This window comes from Xiphophorus maculatus, chromosome 18 (genome assembly GCF_002775205.1).
Source record: "Xiphophorus maculatus strain JP 163 A chromosome 18, X_maculatus-5.0-male, whole genome shotgun sequence".
Classification (NCBI taxonomy): domain Eukaryota; kingdom Metazoa; phylum Chordata; class Actinopteri; order Cyprinodontiformes; family Poeciliidae; genus Xiphophorus; species Xiphophorus maculatus.
This window is the reverse complement of record NC_036460.1, coordinates 23,483,652-23,501,681: the sequence shown is the minus strand read 5'-3', so window position 1 is coordinate 23,501,681 and position 18,030 is coordinate 23,483,652. Positions and strand designations below refer to the sequence as shown.

Here is an 18,030-nt window from a genome sequence, read left to right as displayed (position 1 = left end):
GCACCAGTAACTGATACATGAGGATTATGAATAAAGTTCAAAACAAAAAACAGTTGTTGTTGTTGTTGTTGTTGTTGAAGGGGTGGAGCATTTGCTGATTCTCCTCATTTGAATCTCTAGAAATGAGAAGAATTTCAACGTGAAACATTCTTCACCAGAAAAGTGACATTTAAAGGAACAGCGCAAACATTTTAATCAGGTCAACTTTTCATGATCGTCAGCTCAGTCTCTAGACTATCTCCAAGGTTTTTTTTGGTTTCATGAAACCGTATTTTATTTTCATTTATGTTAGCTGTACTTGTTTTGTTTTGTTTTTTTTATTATTTCTTTCAAGGTTTGTCATTAGTCTTTCCAAAAATAACTCCCAAACTGAAAGTGTAATTCAAAGCTTTCAAAGAATTGTACAAATTCAATTTTGTTTTGCTCAAAATGTTTTCAGTTCAATGAATAATGGAACCTTAATTAATCTGAATTTAGCTGCTTTTCTAGAGCTTTTACACATTTACTTAGTTTTTCTGTTAATTACTAAAATTTTGGACTCCTCCAGATCAATGTTTTACTTCATGAGGATGACACATAATAAAATCCATACTATAAATGCAAAAAAATTAAAAATAAATCACTCACCACAGCGAGAATTGACCAAAGGTAAACAAACAATATGGAAAGTGGCAGAAGTAGAAAACAAAAACAAACAAATGATCAAAATGCAACATGGAGTCCTGACAAAGAGCACATAAAAACATTTCCATTTCCAAAACTTATTTCCAGTTAATTCTCGTTATCTGGAAATAACTTCCTTCCTCCCGACAGCTCGACTGATTTCTTTAGATATTTACATGATGTCAGACAAGAAAAAAGTTTGAGCAGTTGCTTTAAAATACATCCTCAGGTGACATTTAACTCAGCCGTTGTGAATAAACATGATCACAATCTTACATAATCATATGTAAACGTAGACATTGAAAATAGCAGTATAATATATATATATATATATACAGTGTATATACAGTACAGACCAAAAGTTTGGACACAACAGTGTGTCCAAACATTATATATATATATATATATATATATATATATATATATATATATATATATATCCTTAATCTGGCATTCAGTAGTAAGAAACAAACTTGGTAAACCTTGCTGACCTGTAGTTACTTGTGTTTTTTATCAGGTGTGTGTAAGCACAAGGTTTTAGGTGTGTTTAGTTGAAAACTAATAAAAGGCACAATAAAATCAAACGTCTGCAAATGTGGCTTTTAGAAAGTTGTAACTTTTTGAATCATTTAATGAGTAAGCTTGGTGACTGTCCATCACATTAGACCATGATTCGTGTCTGGCCTTCATGTCGACGAGCATCTGATGATTTGTGACCTCCAGGGTTTTGCCTCCGTTAACCTGAGCGTGTGATTATTAGTCACTTGAAATCCCTTCAGTTCGGTAAGCGCTCTCACTTTCTGATGTCAGCTTTGTCCATTAAGGCGCAGAGTATTTCCTAATAAAACTGCATTAGCGGTTTAAAGGGCGACTAAAGATTCAGTGGAAGATGAAGCGAGGCCTTCTGCAGATCTGAGGGACGCACCAACTGGCAGGCAATCTGGCAAGCTGTTCCCCTCGAAGCTGAACAGAAACACTCACTGGTGTTTCTTTGTTTGGGTCCAACTCGCTTTTTCTGAGTCGCCATCCTCTCCAGACACTGTCGCCTCCTGATTCTGCCTGCTTCTCTAGCTGCTAAAATATGTTTTCACTGGCAGAAAACATGGGGAGGGGGGGATCAAGACAGTGGAGATAATAATGGAGGGGTGATGAATGTTAGAGACAACCTGGGTAAAAAGCAGACCAAGTGGGTCCACTCTGTCTGCCTCTTGTTAAAGCTGCTGTATGACCTTTTCACCTACCTCTCACTTCATTTTCATCCATTTCCCACTTCTTCTTTTGTTGAATCTCTCCGTGTGTGGTGTTGCTTTTAATAGCGTCACCATGGAAGTGAAAAGGGGGTTGCTAGGTAACAGGCTGGCGTCTGAATCGGTGTTTGATTGGCGGTACCACGGACAGGAGCAGCAGCGGAGAGGCAGAGACAGAGAGAGAGAGCAGCGTGTCCCCAACATCTGGACACGGACCGTGTCTCTTGCATCCCGAGGACCAGCTCGGCTGCTGCGGCCGCTTCTTACGGAAAACGTCTTGATCGTGGGAGAGCGTGTCGGGTTGAATGTTGGTGTGTTTGTGTGGCAGAGGCGGCTCCGGCTCCAGGCGTGTTTATGGCCGCTGCAGGACCAGGGAGTCACTACAGGAATGCATGACGTGGAGAAAAACAGCGGACTGGGAAAAGATATGACATCATAGCGCGCAGCGGTGACACCTGGTGGAGCGAGGCTGTTACTGCAAGCGCCTTTGTCTGGTGACATAAGGTGTTGTTGGCAAGAGGGAAACACGCTTACTAAACACTGATGCTAAATAATTCATGTCTAGGCGTCAGGAGCAATATAATGATGTGTGAGTATCTAGTCATGCCAGATTTCTTCACACTCTCCTACCTAACGAACCGGACTTTCCTTTAAAATGGTCTCGATTAATTTTCAGGCACTTAGAGGTTTTCTTTGGACTTTAACTGCCTTTTAAATCATTTAAATCCCCTTTATTTGAAGGGATGTGCACTAGACTCATAAGACTGACATGACACTATTATAAACATGAAGGAGTCTTAGTGAATATTTATGACTGTTGTCATGAAGTGTCAGTCGGTAAATAATTGCACTTTTTATGAAAAGTTGCACTAAAAGTTGCCTTAAAAGTCCAAAAAAATTGCCGACTTTGCATCGTTCTGTAAATAATGGCACTTTTAATGCAATGTTGACACTTTTCATGGACTTTTAATGCAGCTTTGCATTAAAAGTGCCATTATTCGCCGAATGACACTTCATGACAACAGTCAAACATTCATAAGGACTCCTTCATGTACATCACAGGTGCTACGTTTATGACAGTGTCATGTCAGTGTTATGCACACCCCTTCAAATAAAGTGTTATCATCATTTTTAAAATAAAGTTGTTAAATCTTACCATGAAAGCATATTTTGTGGTGTTTGAACAAAGGACGACGTGAAAACTAATTGTCGGTGTTTACATTGAATCAATACATTAAAAATGAACGCATCACTGGTGAACTTTTGATGCGCACCCTAATTGTTTTCCCGTTTCGCATCAATGTGAGTGATGTCTGGCTCTTTCAGGGAAAATATGAGGAACTGATGGATAATTTCCTCTGTATAAAGACTAAATTAAAGGAAGGTACACCTTAAATACAAAGGAATGGTTTACTACATTATTTGATTCTTGTGTGCTTTTACCTCGATATGATGAGACAACGTGACAAAATCTCCACAAATGTCTTTGTTTGTGTTGTTTTTGTTATTTTATTCACCTCTCATCCGTCATATTTCACACAGATTCCTCACAGGCAGAGACAGAAGACAACACAAACGTTCCAGTAAGCGGATTCCCAGGTTGTTGGTTTTTTTCTGTTTCTTCTTCCCATATTAACAAGTATATACAAATATCACCTAGGAAGAGTACTGAAATCATAATAATAGTAATAATAATAATAATAATTACTTCTTTCCCACAGTAACAACAATTTTAATAAATACTCAGTGTTCTTAACCGCACAGAGGGAGAATGAGTTTGGGCTCACTCTTGTAGCAAAGGGATTGTCATCGATCCCGAAAAAACAGTCGCACGAATCCACTCTCGCACGCAAACACACACACACACACACACACACACACAGTATTCACCTACAGAAATCTGCACAGTCGAGTAAATACTGCCTGCAGCCGATAAACCGTCCAGTGCACAAAAACAACCGCATCGGTTTGATTCCACCGACGAGCTGCAAAGAGTTTCTCCTAAAGTGCCGCCAATGTCGGAGGTTAGAGGAGCGGGAGGCTGATGCTGGAATCGGAGGTGGAGTGGGACCAGGGGGATGTGTGTTTCCAGTTCTGCGTCGCTGGGATGAGTGGGATCGATGCTGCTGACGGATAGAGGAGGAATGAGTGGAGCAACCCAGAGAGAGACGGCATGCGGTGGAAAAAGAACTGGCTACGTTTGCAGATTCCCCTAGCAAAAATGCTACAGCAGCAAAGCTGAAAAATTCAACTATATATTCATTTATATATATATACATGTATGTATATATATACACATACACACTCTGGGCAAAATTAAGAGAGCACTTAAAATGATCAGTTTCTCTGATTTTACTTTTTATAGATTTATGTTTGAGTAAAATGAACATTGTTCTTTTATTCTATGAACCACTGACAACATGTCTCTGAAACTCCAAGCAAAGATTTAGCATTTATTTGCAGGAAATGAGAAATGGTCAAAATAACAAAACGGATGCAATGCTTTCAGACCTCAAGTAATGCAAAGAAAACAAGTTTATGCTCATTTATAAACAACAATACCAATGTTTTCACTCAGGAAGAGTTCAGAAATCAATATTCGGTGGAATAACTGTATTTCTCGTTAGGGGTGAACCGACTGCAGTTTTCTGGCTGATCGTGATTTTTAAAAAGCCTGACCAGCCGATTCCGATTTTGGCCGATACTGATATTTTTCCTCTGAAATGTTGCTAAATATAGCAAGAAAATCACTGAGTGGATAACAGTGGGGAGACGATTGTTCTGCAAACCTGGTGGGCCGGTCTGTTGGCCAAACCTCTGCCAACAGACCGGCCCACCACAGAAGAGGACAGTGGTTGACCGTTAGACCTTTAGCAGAAGCAGATAAGATCGACTTCACATGTAAGTATCGTAAGAATCTCTCAAAATTAAGGAAATCTGGGCTCATTCAAATCGGCCGGCCAATTTATTGGCACATCCATATTTCTCGTCGCTGTAGTTTTCTCCAACAGGGACACTTGTCTAAAATCGCCGTTACCAAGCAGCTCACTGCGTTTCCCATTTTAAAAAGCAGCTTAGAGAAACAGGTCTGTGTGTTGGGTTGTATTTATACTGTCGGGAGGAGGAAAGTCATGGATTACTCATTTTAAAAAAACTCTTGGGAAGTCTAACTTAAAAAAGTAAAGCGTAAATTAAAAAAAATATTGAATTGGTTGAGGTACTAATAGTTGTGATTTTCTAAGATACTATTATTTCTTTACATAGCTATGCTGCTGCAGGAAAAGATGAATTTACTGTTATATTAACTTTATCTTTATCGTATTTACCAGGGGTTCCAGTAAGCATGGCCAGCTCTGGATGATATCAGCCAGTCTGAACTTTGAGGCAGAAGAAGCAGACAGGGATGTTTAAATCAATGAAAAGCAACCACCACATTGCATAACGGTGGAGGAAATAGATTTTTTTAATGCACATGTAACCAGTCCACTAAGGTTGAGGGGGAAAGGCTTTTTCCCCCCCCCTTTCACGTTTGGAGAGATGAGGATGAAGACCACCATGCAGAAGAAGAACAAACATGCTCCGAACTACGACGACGATCATGAGGCGATGTTTTTCTGGTCTTGTTCGCGCGGCGGACAGGAATGAAGAGAGTGGAAATGTAGAGATGCACAGACAGGAAACAGCACTAGGAGGCGGACTGAGATGACCGTTGGTACCTTTAAAAAGTGGCTTTTTTAGACGCTTTGATGGCTTTGGAAAGACATTTGGCTGGACGAGATCAGTACCGGGCTCTCAGAGGCCTCTGGGCCCTCGGCGTCATGCAGAGCAGAGGCCGAGGAATGCTGGAAGGGTCCACGCCTTTTCAGGAGACGAGCGACTTTCCCCAAGCGGTGCGACATCTTCAGAAGTGGGATTTACTTCCCTGCCGAGCCCCAGAAACCTTCAAACGCGTCACTACAAGTACTGCTGTTCGCACAGAGCGTCCGGCTGCTGCTGTCCACAAAGGGGAACGGTCGGGTCCAGACTCTGGCCCTCCATGTCCATGTCCATCAGGTTGGGCCGCGTGGCGCCGGCGCTGCCGTCCCCGGAGCCCAGGGGGCTGTCGCAGCTGCTGCCCGGCGACGAGCTCAGGGTCCGGCACACGGAGCCCAGCTTCCTGTGGTCGGCCCTGATCCGGGCCGGGGTGGGCCGAGGTCGCGGGGCGAATTCCAGGGTCTTGGGTCTCTCCAGGGGGCTGATGAGGAAGGGGTGAGTCGGGCTGGGGGCCGGGGGAGCCGGGGCTTTACGCCGGTGGGGGACGTGGGGGTGGACCGTGGACGGGTCCGGGAGGCGAGGGATGTCCAGCCTGTCTGGAGTTCCTGAGAGGAAAAGGAAAATAAACGTGGGTCGTATCTACACTGCAAAAACAAAGAACCTGAGCAAAGTTGTATTAAACCAAACAAGTATCTTTTCAGCAAGAAATAAGAGCCTGTTTTACTTGTCATTGAGGGGGGAAAAGCCTTTCCACTGGTAAATTAACTCACTTAAAATATGGGGAAAATGTCTTGTTATAAATTAAATCATGTGCCGGTGGAACCTTTTCACCAACATTAAGGATTTATTGACTTAAAACAATATTTCATGCTGAAAAGTTACTTGTAAGTTAGTTTTGTCTTATTTATCGTGTACCAAAATATTTGCACGAGAAACTCCACACTTGGTAAGATTTTGTGTTTTTCAGTATGTACTGTAGAAGGTGTTATTCCAAGTTTTTCCCTTGGAATATTATTTCTATAATTGTATCAGAACCGATAATGCACTTTTACTTTATTATGTAGCAGAAAGGAATTTGATCGAGAGTTACTTATCACTTAGATTGTTTTAGAAACCCAACTTGAAGTGAAAATTAGCAATAGTAGCTATAAGAAGAGCTGTACTGTCCATGTTCATATTTATGTTTTTTAACGTGAAAAATTTCTGATCATAAGAGATATTTTGATTTATTGCTGTCATAATAAATTTCAGTTACTGATGGTAAATAATTGCCTTTCTAATCAACCTGATAGTATGAACAGAAATGTTATTTTTAGCATCTTCTCCACCGTTTGCGCCACAAGAGCGTGAGTAGACATCGACATCATCTACGTCTTGTCCAGGACTGGTTGACACAAGAGACATTTCGTCTCACAGAAGCGTGAAGCCGGTGAAGCGAAGCCGCAGTGAGTGAAGCGTTAGTCTGCGTACCTTTAGATGTCGTGGTGACGGGATGAGGAGGCATCGGCATGCTGCCGTCAGACGGAGTCCTGCGGTGTCCCAGAGTCTGCGCTCGGGGTCGGATGGCGCTGTCCGACGGCGTCCGTCTGTGTCCTCTGTTAAGAGCCATCGCTGCCGACACGTGGGTGGGCGTGAGCGACTGGTTGGGCTCCTTCTTGAAGCTCTCCGCCCGCAAGTCCAGGAGCGGGTTGAGGGCGGGAGCCGGAGACGGCGGCGCCGCCACCGAGGGCGTCTTGACGCCCGCCGACGGGGTCAGAGGGTAGTCGTCCGAGTCCGAGGGAAGGAGGGACTTGGTGGAGTTGCAGTCAGACAGGGAGGACAGAGACAGGAGTGTGACGGAGGGGGACGGGTCCATGCAGGCGAGCCCGGAGTCGTGGTGTCTGGAGAGAGTCAGCGAGAGGTTTCTGCTGGGCGGGGAGGTGCTGCGGCGGAAACGGCCCGTCCGCTGGAAGAGACCCTCCTTCTTCTTCCGCTGCTCCTCTCGGTCCTGCTCGTCCTGAAGCATCTGGGAGCCACATCAAGGTTTACAGAAACAATCTACCTTCACCTGCTGTTACCACGGCTCACATAACAACATAGGGCTGAAACGATTAATCGTGATTAATCGATTAGTGAAATAATCGTCAACTAATTCAGGAATGGACTAATCATTAATTGGAGTATACAGACTCCAAAAAGGCCATTTGGAGAGAAAAAAAAACATATTCAGAGCAGTATTTAAGCCAAAACTGTACCAAATACAGTATATATTTATACATTTTATATTTATGTATAATGTATATATCAATGTAAAAATCTATAAATGTAAATCTGTAAATATGTCCTAGCAAAAACTCTTGAAGTGGCAAACAAACAGATCTTTTAATTTGCGAGTCCAAATCTTTGTTAGGATAAACATCTGACAGTTTAGAAACCTCACTGTGTTAAATCTTATTTTAGAGAACAGAAGAAAGTATAAAATTAGGTATTAAAATTAGATAGTAAGTAATAAAAGCTGTGGACAATCAATAAATATGTGATAAGTAAGTAATATTGGGCATGGAACTAATTAATCTATCAATTATTCTGACGGTTGATCGATTAATCGGATAAAAAATGGAACATTATACAGATTCATTTAAATGATTCAAGTAAAAAAAATAATTCAATTCCTTTTTAAGTAAGAAAATAAGCATTTTATTGCCTAAAACAAAATAACACAGCATTCTTTTAAGTAAATCTTTACCAGGTGAATCTATGCCACCTGAGGAGTTTTGACTACAACTTATTAAAACCAAAGGGCTTTTATTTTTTTTTAATCTTAAACGCAAACTCTATTCTTTTGTGCAGATGTGGCTCCATTACTGCGATTACTGTGCTGTTCTTTTCAGAAAAGTAGCCTTTTTTTGAGTATGTATTGCAGTTAACGATTAATCGACTACTAAAATAGTTGATGATTATTTTAATCATCGATTAATCACGATTAATCGTTTCAGCTCTAAATAATAAGCTACTCTACGGCCGAACAATCAGATGGTAGTTCAGTGGTTTGGGCCCCACCTGCTGTTTGCCCAGCTGCAGGAGGTCCTGCCCCAGACCAACAGAGGCCAGCAGAGAGGCGCAGCCCAGCAGCAACATGTCGCTCTTCTTCCTCTGGTTGCAGCGCCGAGCCGAGTCCTGGTTGCTGCCGCCCAGCCACAGGCCTCCAGACGCCGGGCAGAGGCCCGCGCCGCCGACTGGAGGCGCCGCGTTGGGGCCCAAGCTGCCCCACAGGGGCCCCGAGTCGTCCATGGCCCCGTTGCTGCTGGTCTCTGAGGGCAGCAAGGACCCCGGCGATTCCTCGAACTCGGAGCACTCCTCTGTCGTCCACAGAAGGAGAGAGAGAGAGAAAGAGAGTCAGACTGAGAGGAGACGTCCGGCGGACGGTCCCAGCGGAGACTCACCCATCTCATTGAGGCTGGAGAAGCCGGGCATCATGGGAGCGTGTTTGGGGGACTTCCCCAGGTTTGGCGCACTGGATGAATAAACTTTACCTTCACTGAGGGATTTCAGCCTGCGAGCACAGAACCGTATGAGACTGAGAAGTATTCACACAACTTTTCCACAATCTGTCACCCTGGCAACACAAACATTAAAGTTTTACTGAGATTCTATTTCTCATTTGTGACAGAAACACAAAGTACCTCATGAATTTGAAGCGAAAAGAAAGTATTTAGAAAAAAAATAAATCAATGACCTGAAGGCTGCGCCATACTTTAGAAAGGGATTATAGGCTGCAATTTGTGGGGCCCCACAATATTCTGGGGATTTTATACTGGGATTAAATTACACCCAGATGGAGTCTAAAATGAGTTAACTCCAACAGGAGGTTGGAGGCACTGGGTTTTATTTAAGGGTTTCATAGTAAAGAGGTGCAGTTTTTAGATTTTCGTTTGTAAAAAAAAAACAAAACAAGATATGCAACCTTTTCTTTCCACTTCTTAATTAAGTGCTATTTTATGTTGGTCTATCCCATAAAATCCCAATAAAACCAATTAAATGCTTGTGGATATTTTTACAAGACTGCCGATTCTCATTATGCTTTTAACATTTCTGTTTTTATGTAAATTAAAATCTGAACAGAGTTCTATCTAAATTATTAGAAGACCTTTACACAGATCAGCGGGTTGATACAGCCTTTCTAACACTAATAGTTAGATATACAGGTTGTTATTTCTTTATTTTAATTAGTTGTTATCTTTAGACCAAAAGCTAAACATGGTTGAAACACTGAAATCTGAATCATAATCTCTATATTTGCAGAACTATTTCAGCCAGAAGCAGCTCTTACTTGTCCTCTCCTCCGACCCGCTCCCTCTGGTGGGTGGAGCTCGGGCCCCAGGTGCGTCCTTTCTTCTTATGGGCCGTCAGGTCTTTGTTATTGCACACGGCGGTGCGGCCCCACGTTTTACTGCCGTCGCTCGGGGTCGCTGAGAGACACAAGGAAGCACTTAGACGACTTTACATTTCCTGTTCCATCTTTCTTAGACTTGCCGGCGTTTGATCTCACGTCTGAAGGCTCGCAGGCGGGGTAAGATCCCGGGACTGGCGGGGGGCGTGGTGCTCTCGCTGCCCTGGTTCTTCCTCTTGTCCACGCTGGGGGACGCCTGCACTGTGATCTTGTGCTCAAAACCTGCAGAGAGAGACAGAGAGAGAGAGAGAGAGAGAGAGAGAGAGATACCGCGAGGTTTAGGCTTTCAAACAACCACTGAAGTTTAAAACCAAACATGAAGCTGGAAAAGCTTTGGCCAAAATTTAAACCTCGGATTATCATTTCATCATAATTTTAATATAAAACCAAGAAAACCTAAGCAAATGTAAAATTCAATTTTCAAATGAGGATTTCAATCGCTAAGGGGAATAGTCCAAACTATGTGACAAAGTAATCCTCCCCAAAGCGAATAGCTAGCTGTGTCAGCAACGCCAGCCGTAGAGACATTTTGACCCTGTTCTGAAAACAACCAAAGTGGAACCAAATTTAAACATTTAGGTGTGAAAAGAAAAGAATAATGAGTAAAAAAGAAAGGATGCTTTTTCTCAGAGCTGAAGATAATGACGTAATAATAACCCACATGACTGAAGTCGGTTCTGCTGATTATAAATGAAAACTGTTACTTTAGGTTTGTTTGTGTTTGTGTTTATGTAAAACATACTGAAAAAGAGCTGAGGGCGAAACCGACTGTATCAATTAATTGAATTTTTGGTTTTTGAAAACTAGATTTTCGGAAAATTAAAAAATGTTCACCTTCACCATGGCGGCCATCTTGTTTGACAAGCGTGTTATGACGAAATATAAGGGTTAGGCTACAATTTCAAAAAAAAATTATCAAGCAAATAAAGTCATGATAGGACAAGAATAGAACTGTAATAATATGATAATAAAGTTGTTTCACAATAAAGTCGAAATAATGTGAGAATAAAGTCGGTATAATAGGAGAATGAAGTGCTCCTACTGTAGGAGCACTTCATTCTCCTACATGAAGAATGAAGACCCTACTGCAAGAAGACCCAGCAGTAGGGTCTTCTTGTCTATTAAGCCAGGCTGCAGTTCTCGTCTCCACCCACCAGAGGGCAGACTGATGCAGTTGCTGTCCCTGCCCAGCTTCAGCTTGCTCTTCTTGAAGTGGCCCTTCCTCTTCTTGACGCTGGGCTTCTCCTGGTACATCTGGTGGATGATGATGTTCAACTCCCGCTCCACGATGTCGAACTCCCTCTCCGCCAGCTCCTGCGCCTTCTTCCTCAGCTGCTCCTCCTGCTCCTTCTGCTCCTCGGCCGCCCGGGCCAACGCCTCCTCCCACGATCTCAGCTCCTGCAGACCCGGGGGTGGGGGGGAGTGGGGGGGAAACAGAGGTGGAGGAAATGAGTGTAGCAAAGCAGCAACCTGAATTAACACCTCTGCGTTGCTGCGCTATTCCTGACGTGCAGAAACACCTCAGTCCGACTGTGAGATGCTTCCCGGCGTCGAGCTCAAGAAACTGCAAAAAACTCCCAGCAGCTCCATGTAGTACCCAAAAAGTGTACTCAACTAAAAGAGTACCAATACTTCAACATGTTTTTACTCAAGTAAAAGTAAAAAGTAGCAGTCCAAGAAATTATTCAAATAAGAGTAAAAAGGTATTTTGGTAAAAACGTCTACTCAAGTATCAATCATTTCATATTTATCTTCATCAGATGGATGAAAATATAAAGATAAGTGAACATTTTTGGTATTTTAAGGATGAAAATGACAATAATTTATACAGGGTGAGCCATACTTTTCCATACAAAGGAGACAACATTATATAAATAAAAACGGTTGTCCAATATAACATGTTTTTTTTTTTCTACGTATGGAAACCTATGGCTCACCCTGCATAAGTAACAAAGTAGAAACTACAGCGTTACTCCGATAAGTCAATTTCTTCAAAAAACGTACTCAAGTTAATGTGACTGAGTAAGCGCACTAGCCGGCTCTGCAGTATCAGGTCGGCTGGTTTCACCGTCCTCACCTTCTCCTTGGCCCGGAGCTCGTCAAACATCTGCTGGATCTCCAGCCTCCAGTCCTCCTGCAGCGAGTGGAAGGACTCCAGAGGCATCTGGAACATGGAGGACTGTTCGATGGCCTGCAGGTGCTGCAGGATGCTGGTGAAGGAAGGCCTGCCGCGGGGGTTGGAGCTCCAGCACTCTGACAGGTAGAGACGGTTACAGCAGGAAGGTGTGAGAGAAGCTGCTGCCATCTGATGTGGCGGCTTTATTTATTTATCCATTTCAGATTAAATGTCACTATGTGCTTTATGACCGCTGACGATGTTCTGCTTCTTTAAAACGTTTAAAATGTTCTTGTAACCAGAAACATTCATAATCCTGCTCATTTTAAGCAGCAGAATAATCGGTTAGTTTGTACATTTAGTAATGTAATCTTTACTTGTGGACTGGTAGACATGAGTTTTGTTTTAATTCATTTTCTGTTATTTTTTTTTATATACCGGTATATATTGTTACCTTCCTAAAATAATGGCCTAAGTCATTATTTTTATTATTTTGCTAAATAATCACCGCATTTTTATTGGCAAAATATGATTTATGCAAAAAAAGAAATTAAGCCAGTGTTTTTCCATCTCATTTGCGCTCTAAATTTACACGTTTATGGTAAAACGACAAACAAAACTTTTAGAGGCTCGTTAGTAAACCAATCGTATTTAGAGACCCCGTCACACTGCCCAGCCGTCAATACAATGCACAAACACAGAGCGGTGGATTGTCGGACTGGTTATGTTTTTCATTCCTGGCAGTCGCAGCAGACAACAGGGAAGGGGAAGGCAGCAAGATGGTGGCAGCATATGGCGACTATCATGAGCCAGAACCCTGACTGACAGAGTTACAGGCAACATGCTGCATACCTACAATGAACACAGATCCACAAACTGATCAGTCCAACGCAACATCACGAACATCTGCTACATGTAAGGTTTACAAAGAGAGTCTAATGAAGAGCAGTTTTTGACAAGTAAAGCTTCAAATAAAATAGAAAATAGCAGCTGGTACTTGTTTATTAGATGAAATAAACCAGCATTAAATGCATGCCGACAGATAAAAGGAGGCAGGAGACATGATGAACAGGAGAGGCGATTAAAGGATGAGCATGGATCAGATGATGAGGAGCAAATAGCGGAGGCTTTAGGAGAAACTACTCTTTTTCTTTATTAGAGTTAAAACCTGTCCTCAAACCTCCTCACCTGTGCTTAAGACAGAGCACCTCAGGTCAAGTTTATCCTGCAGGTGAGTATTTAAGCAGGGATGAACTGAACTGTGAAACAAGAGCCAGCTGATACTCCACAACGGCTTCAAGGAGCAAGACCTAGGAGACGTAAAACTACGGAGCGACTAACGCAAACTCTTATCCCCAGCTGCAAGCTCAAAGGCCTCCAGTACAGTCAAGTCATGGTTAGCAGCTGGAGGGTTTTCCTACATCACTGGCGGCATTTTAGTGCGTTTTCTGATAGACTCGGTTCGACTGGGGATCAAAATTGCAACATTTGCTACATTTTCAGCTGGTGAGGTTCGCTTTCACAAACAATACAAACTAACTGGAAAGAAACTGTTCCCCTCCTCACCTGTGGTGGCGCTGCACCAAGAACCACTGAAGTTCAACTTCCTTCTTAACAAAATGTAAACAAACGTAAACAAAATGTAAACAAGATTTTAACAGATTTTAACAGTTGTAGGATTTCTCTCCTCTCTTCTCTGGTAAAGGACCATTTCTCCCAGTAATGCCAGACTCTTGAATTTGTTTTTGGTTGTATTTACCCAGAATGCCCTGCGCTTTAGTGCACTTGCTGCTTTTGGAGCGGACTCCAGTCAAGTTATTTAACTGAAACGAAGACCTAGGCTTTTAAGTGGACCAGAGTTCCCTTTTTTGGTCCGCATCAGAGTTCGACTGCGCGTTCACACCTCACCAAACGAACCAAACTTTCCAGACAAACAAACTGGAGTTTGATTAGAACTAAACAGGGCTGGTGTGAATGCACCCTAAAGGTCAGGTTGGATGACTGGTGTAAAGGAAAACCACGGGCACAAGCTGTGCCTCAAACTGAGACGGTGTACATCTGCAACAATGCTCTCCACATGTTTGGGTTTTACTTGTTCACAGCCAGCTGTCGTTGTGACATTTTTCTGGACGGGGGGTCACCCTCTGTTCCAGCAGCGCCTGCTTACCGCTCAGCAGCAGAACAAAAGGTTCAGGGCAGGTTGAAGGGATGGGGAGTGTCAGCTTGTTCATGGCAACGCCGTAAGCTACCGCCAGGGCGTCTATCTCCCGGTAAGGAACTTCTCCTGTCAGCAGCTCCCACAGCAGCACGCCAAAACTGCAAAACGAGGCGCAGAAAGAGAGAGAGAGAGAGAGAAGCGGTCAGTGACGGTTTTAACATAAGTACGACACCTTGCTATAACTTTTCATATCTCCTGAACTTTGAGTTTATTTTATTGGTATTTTATGGGGGTTTTGAACACAAGGCGGTGCATAATGGCGAAGTAGAAGGACACAGTTTGCAGTTTTCCAAACACCACACTGAATACTCCATGGGGAAACATTTTCACACATTGCTGCAAATCCTGTAAACATGGTGGACAGATGGACGGACACCGATACCTCCACACATCGCTGCTCTTGGAGAACAGAGAATGCTTGATGACCTCCGGCGCCATCCAGGCGTAAGTCCCCGCTGCACTCATCTTGGTGGTCTGGTGCCACTCTCTGGCCAGACCAAAGTCTGTGATCTTTAGGGTTTTCCCACTCAGGTCGTCCCGCTCCACCGGCTGCAGGATGAGGACTAAGGAAAAGGAGGCAGATTAAATGAGCTGTTTGGTTTTATTAGTTAATACCACAGAAAATTTTCCTCTCTTGCTTTAAAAAAGTGTTAAAATAATAAGAGACTTGAACAATGAGTGTGTAAACCAGAATTCAATAACTTTACAAGTTATGTATGTGTTTATCTGTGCATTTCTACAAATGCCTGAAAATATAATGTTTTGCAAGCGGACGGGTTCTGTGTCCCAGAGATGGATGCATTTTGTTGCAAAATGAGTGTACAGACCTCAGAACAAATTGAAATGATTGTGATCAGAGGCCCAATCTCAAGGCGTTCAATTAAGAAGTCAAATTTCTTTAAAGTCATATTTGATATGCACAACATTTTTATAACAACTGAAGGTAACATAGTTACTTGATTACGCTATAAAATGGCATTATGTTCCTTTAAAATACATAAAACTGCCCCTTTAAGTAGCTAAATAGGCTGTGGCCTGATAAAACTATTCAAACATAACGATTATGTATGAAAACTTCTACATTTTAGGAAAATAAGAACTGCTTTTCTAGATTATTATTCTGGCATTTAACATATAGAAATAAAGTGACCAAAAACACATGTTTTTGTCACTTTTCTGTCTGATTTAATAAAAAAAAAGGACTATGTGTCATTTCTACAGCATATTTTATATCTGGCTTCCACGACGTCCGTATGCAGTAAGTTCCAGGTGTGTTTTCGATGGTCCAGCTGTGTTTCAGAGTCGTTTCTGTCACTTTCGCACACAGCCTCCCTCTAAATGTCATACACTCAGCTGATCTCCCCGTCTTTGTCCCTCTCTGTGTGACTTCCTCCTCCGTTTCCGTGCGAGAGCCGGCTTATGGAAATGTTTGGAGTGCACACAGTTCGCATGAAGTCAGGTGGGGGAAGCTCTCTCTCTCTTTCTCCCTCTCACTTATCTAGAGGCATATGCAAAGGGCGGTGAAACAAGGAGACACACACACACACACAGCCGTGTTATTGTTTACACACATGCACTCCTGCACAGACACACACAGGAACGATGTCACATGATGGAAGGTGTGGCTCTTTGCTTTTCTCTGCCCACAGATTTGCTAGGAGACCAGTTTCTGCAACAGAAAACTGATCTCGGGTCAGGAAATGCTGATCAATTATTTATTTAGCCAACTCGGTGCCAAGATCCACCACTACTCTGTTTTTATATATTATAGCTGCGGAAGGAGGTTTTAAACGCTTCCTGAGGAAAGACACTGACATCCAGCTTCAACGACGCTTATATCGTTTATCAGACTCGTAAGTTGTTACAATCTTCTCTTCATCATCAGTCAGAAGAACCAAACTAAATGACGGAAACAGGAAAAAGCTTCATTAAAATTCTCTCTTTGCACATTTTCCTACTTCCATCATGTCTCTACTGCTTCTAAAAGTGTGAAAAAAGAAAAAACAAACAAATAAAATCACCCTGATGTTTTGTTTGCAATAAATTAATGGTTTTTGGTTGAAAACGAGTTGTTTTTATTTTTAAGCCGCGTTTCCATCAATGTTTTTTATGCGCATTTTGAAATAAAAGGTTGATGGAAAATAACTTTCTTAATTTCAGGGTAGAAGTTTTTTTTTTTTTAAATATGCTCGCTTAAACAATAAAAAAAAATCTATGGCAAAATTACAATCATCACTGCTGCACTTATTTATCTGTATGTGGTCAGATAAGAAATCCTTCCTCATGAAACGACACATCAGATCTGCTGCGAGCTTGTCAAAAATATATTCATAACTCCCCGAGTAAAGATTTAATGACTAGAGGTTGTGACATTACATCATCTCAGTAAATAGAGACTAAAATTTCTGAAATGTACTCTGTTTACTTTGTAGCGTCTATTTGAAAAGAAGACGCCGCCTCAACCAACACCTTCATGTTCCATGATTCCGTCGATTTCTTCCTCATTCTTTTACCAAATAACCAAAATAAATGAGATATTTCAGTGGTCCCACAAGAGCTGCTCGGCCCTATCGAAGCAACTGGTTGTCACGGTAACCGGCAACTCGTAAGGAGTTTCATGCTTCTCCCTCTGCCGCCTGTCACAGGGGCTAAAGGTCAACAGAAGTCTGACCATTCATTGGCTGATGACACTGAGCGTCCGTTCACAGCCAATAGGACGGCCACCGTCGTCACAACAACCGGACAAGCTGACAAACGACTGACAGCACGAGAACGGTAGACGGAAAGGAACGAACCAATTCTGCTTCCAGACTAAACAGCAACTGTGACATTCCAGTGTAAATCAAGCACTTCACCGTGTCTTATTAGGATTTTATGAGATAGACCATAATAATGTTGAACAAAAATGTAAAGTGGAAGGAAAACCATATGTGATTTTTTTTGTTTTTACCCCAAAAAAATCCAAAAGGTGTTTTGTGCATTTGTATACAGTCCCCAAAATCAGGATCTTTTCCTGCAATTTTAACATTTTGGGGGTATTTCGCCACCATTAGGTTTTTTGTACCATTCCTCTTTGTGAAACAGTTCAAAAATAAGTCAAAATGAAGTCAGCAAAGATATAATTTTAAGTCTCAATTAAATTTAGGTCTGTCATGTAACACATACAGATTCTTTGATCTGAAACGTTTCTAGCTTTGGCCGTTAGCGTGGTTGCATACAGGAAGGTGAACCTCTGCACCTGACTCAAGTCTCCCAACAGGTTTCCATGATATTTACCTCCATCCATCTTCCCAATCAAATCTGACCACTGGAACATTGGACAGAACTATGTCAGCCACAAAGCATTTAAAATGTCAAAAAGAAAATATTTCCAGAGGTAACAACCGTCAGCTCTCCTCTGGACATCTTTTCTGTTCAGATACTGTCATAACTGTGAGGGACAGCTGTCTTTCTGGCGTGGACAGTGTCTCAGAGGAGCAGCAGCAGGAGGGAGACATGTCAGAAATCCTCGATATGGGTATGATTTCCATAAGATTCCTACTTTCCTGGCACAGCCTGATGAACGGTGTGATGAAGCAACATCGTGTAAGAGAAAAACTTTAAG

The 18,030-nt window shown here is 42.3% G+C and overlaps 1 protein-coding gene across 1 annotated transcript in view; it reads right to left on the bottom strand.

Annotated features, from left to right (window-relative positions):
- Positions 1–5,864: 5,864 nt before the first annotated feature.
- Positions 5,865–18,030, bottom strand: part of map3k10 (mitogen-activated protein kinase kinase kinase 10) — a 37,933-nt gene continuing 25,767 nt past the window's right edge. The window contains exons 2-11 of the mRNA XM_023351046.1: positions 14,809–14,989; positions 14,376–14,524; positions 12,170–12,345; positions 11,247–11,490; positions 10,192–10,314; positions 9,973–10,111; positions 9,086–9,195; positions 8,703–9,001; positions 7,134–7,668; positions 5,865–6,268 (exon numbers count right to left, since the gene is read on the bottom strand). Coding sequence (XP_023206814.1) covers positions 5,865–6,268; positions 7,134–7,668; positions 8,703–9,001; positions 9,086–9,195; positions 9,973–10,111; positions 10,192–10,314; positions 11,247–11,490; positions 12,170–12,345; positions 14,376–14,524; positions 14,809–14,989 — 2,360 coding nt within the window. The remainder of the gene's footprint in view (positions 6,269–7,133; positions 7,669–8,702; positions 9,002–9,085; positions 9,196–9,972; positions 10,112–10,191; positions 10,315–11,246; positions 11,491–12,169; positions 12,346–14,375; positions 14,525–14,808; positions 14,990–18,030) is intronic.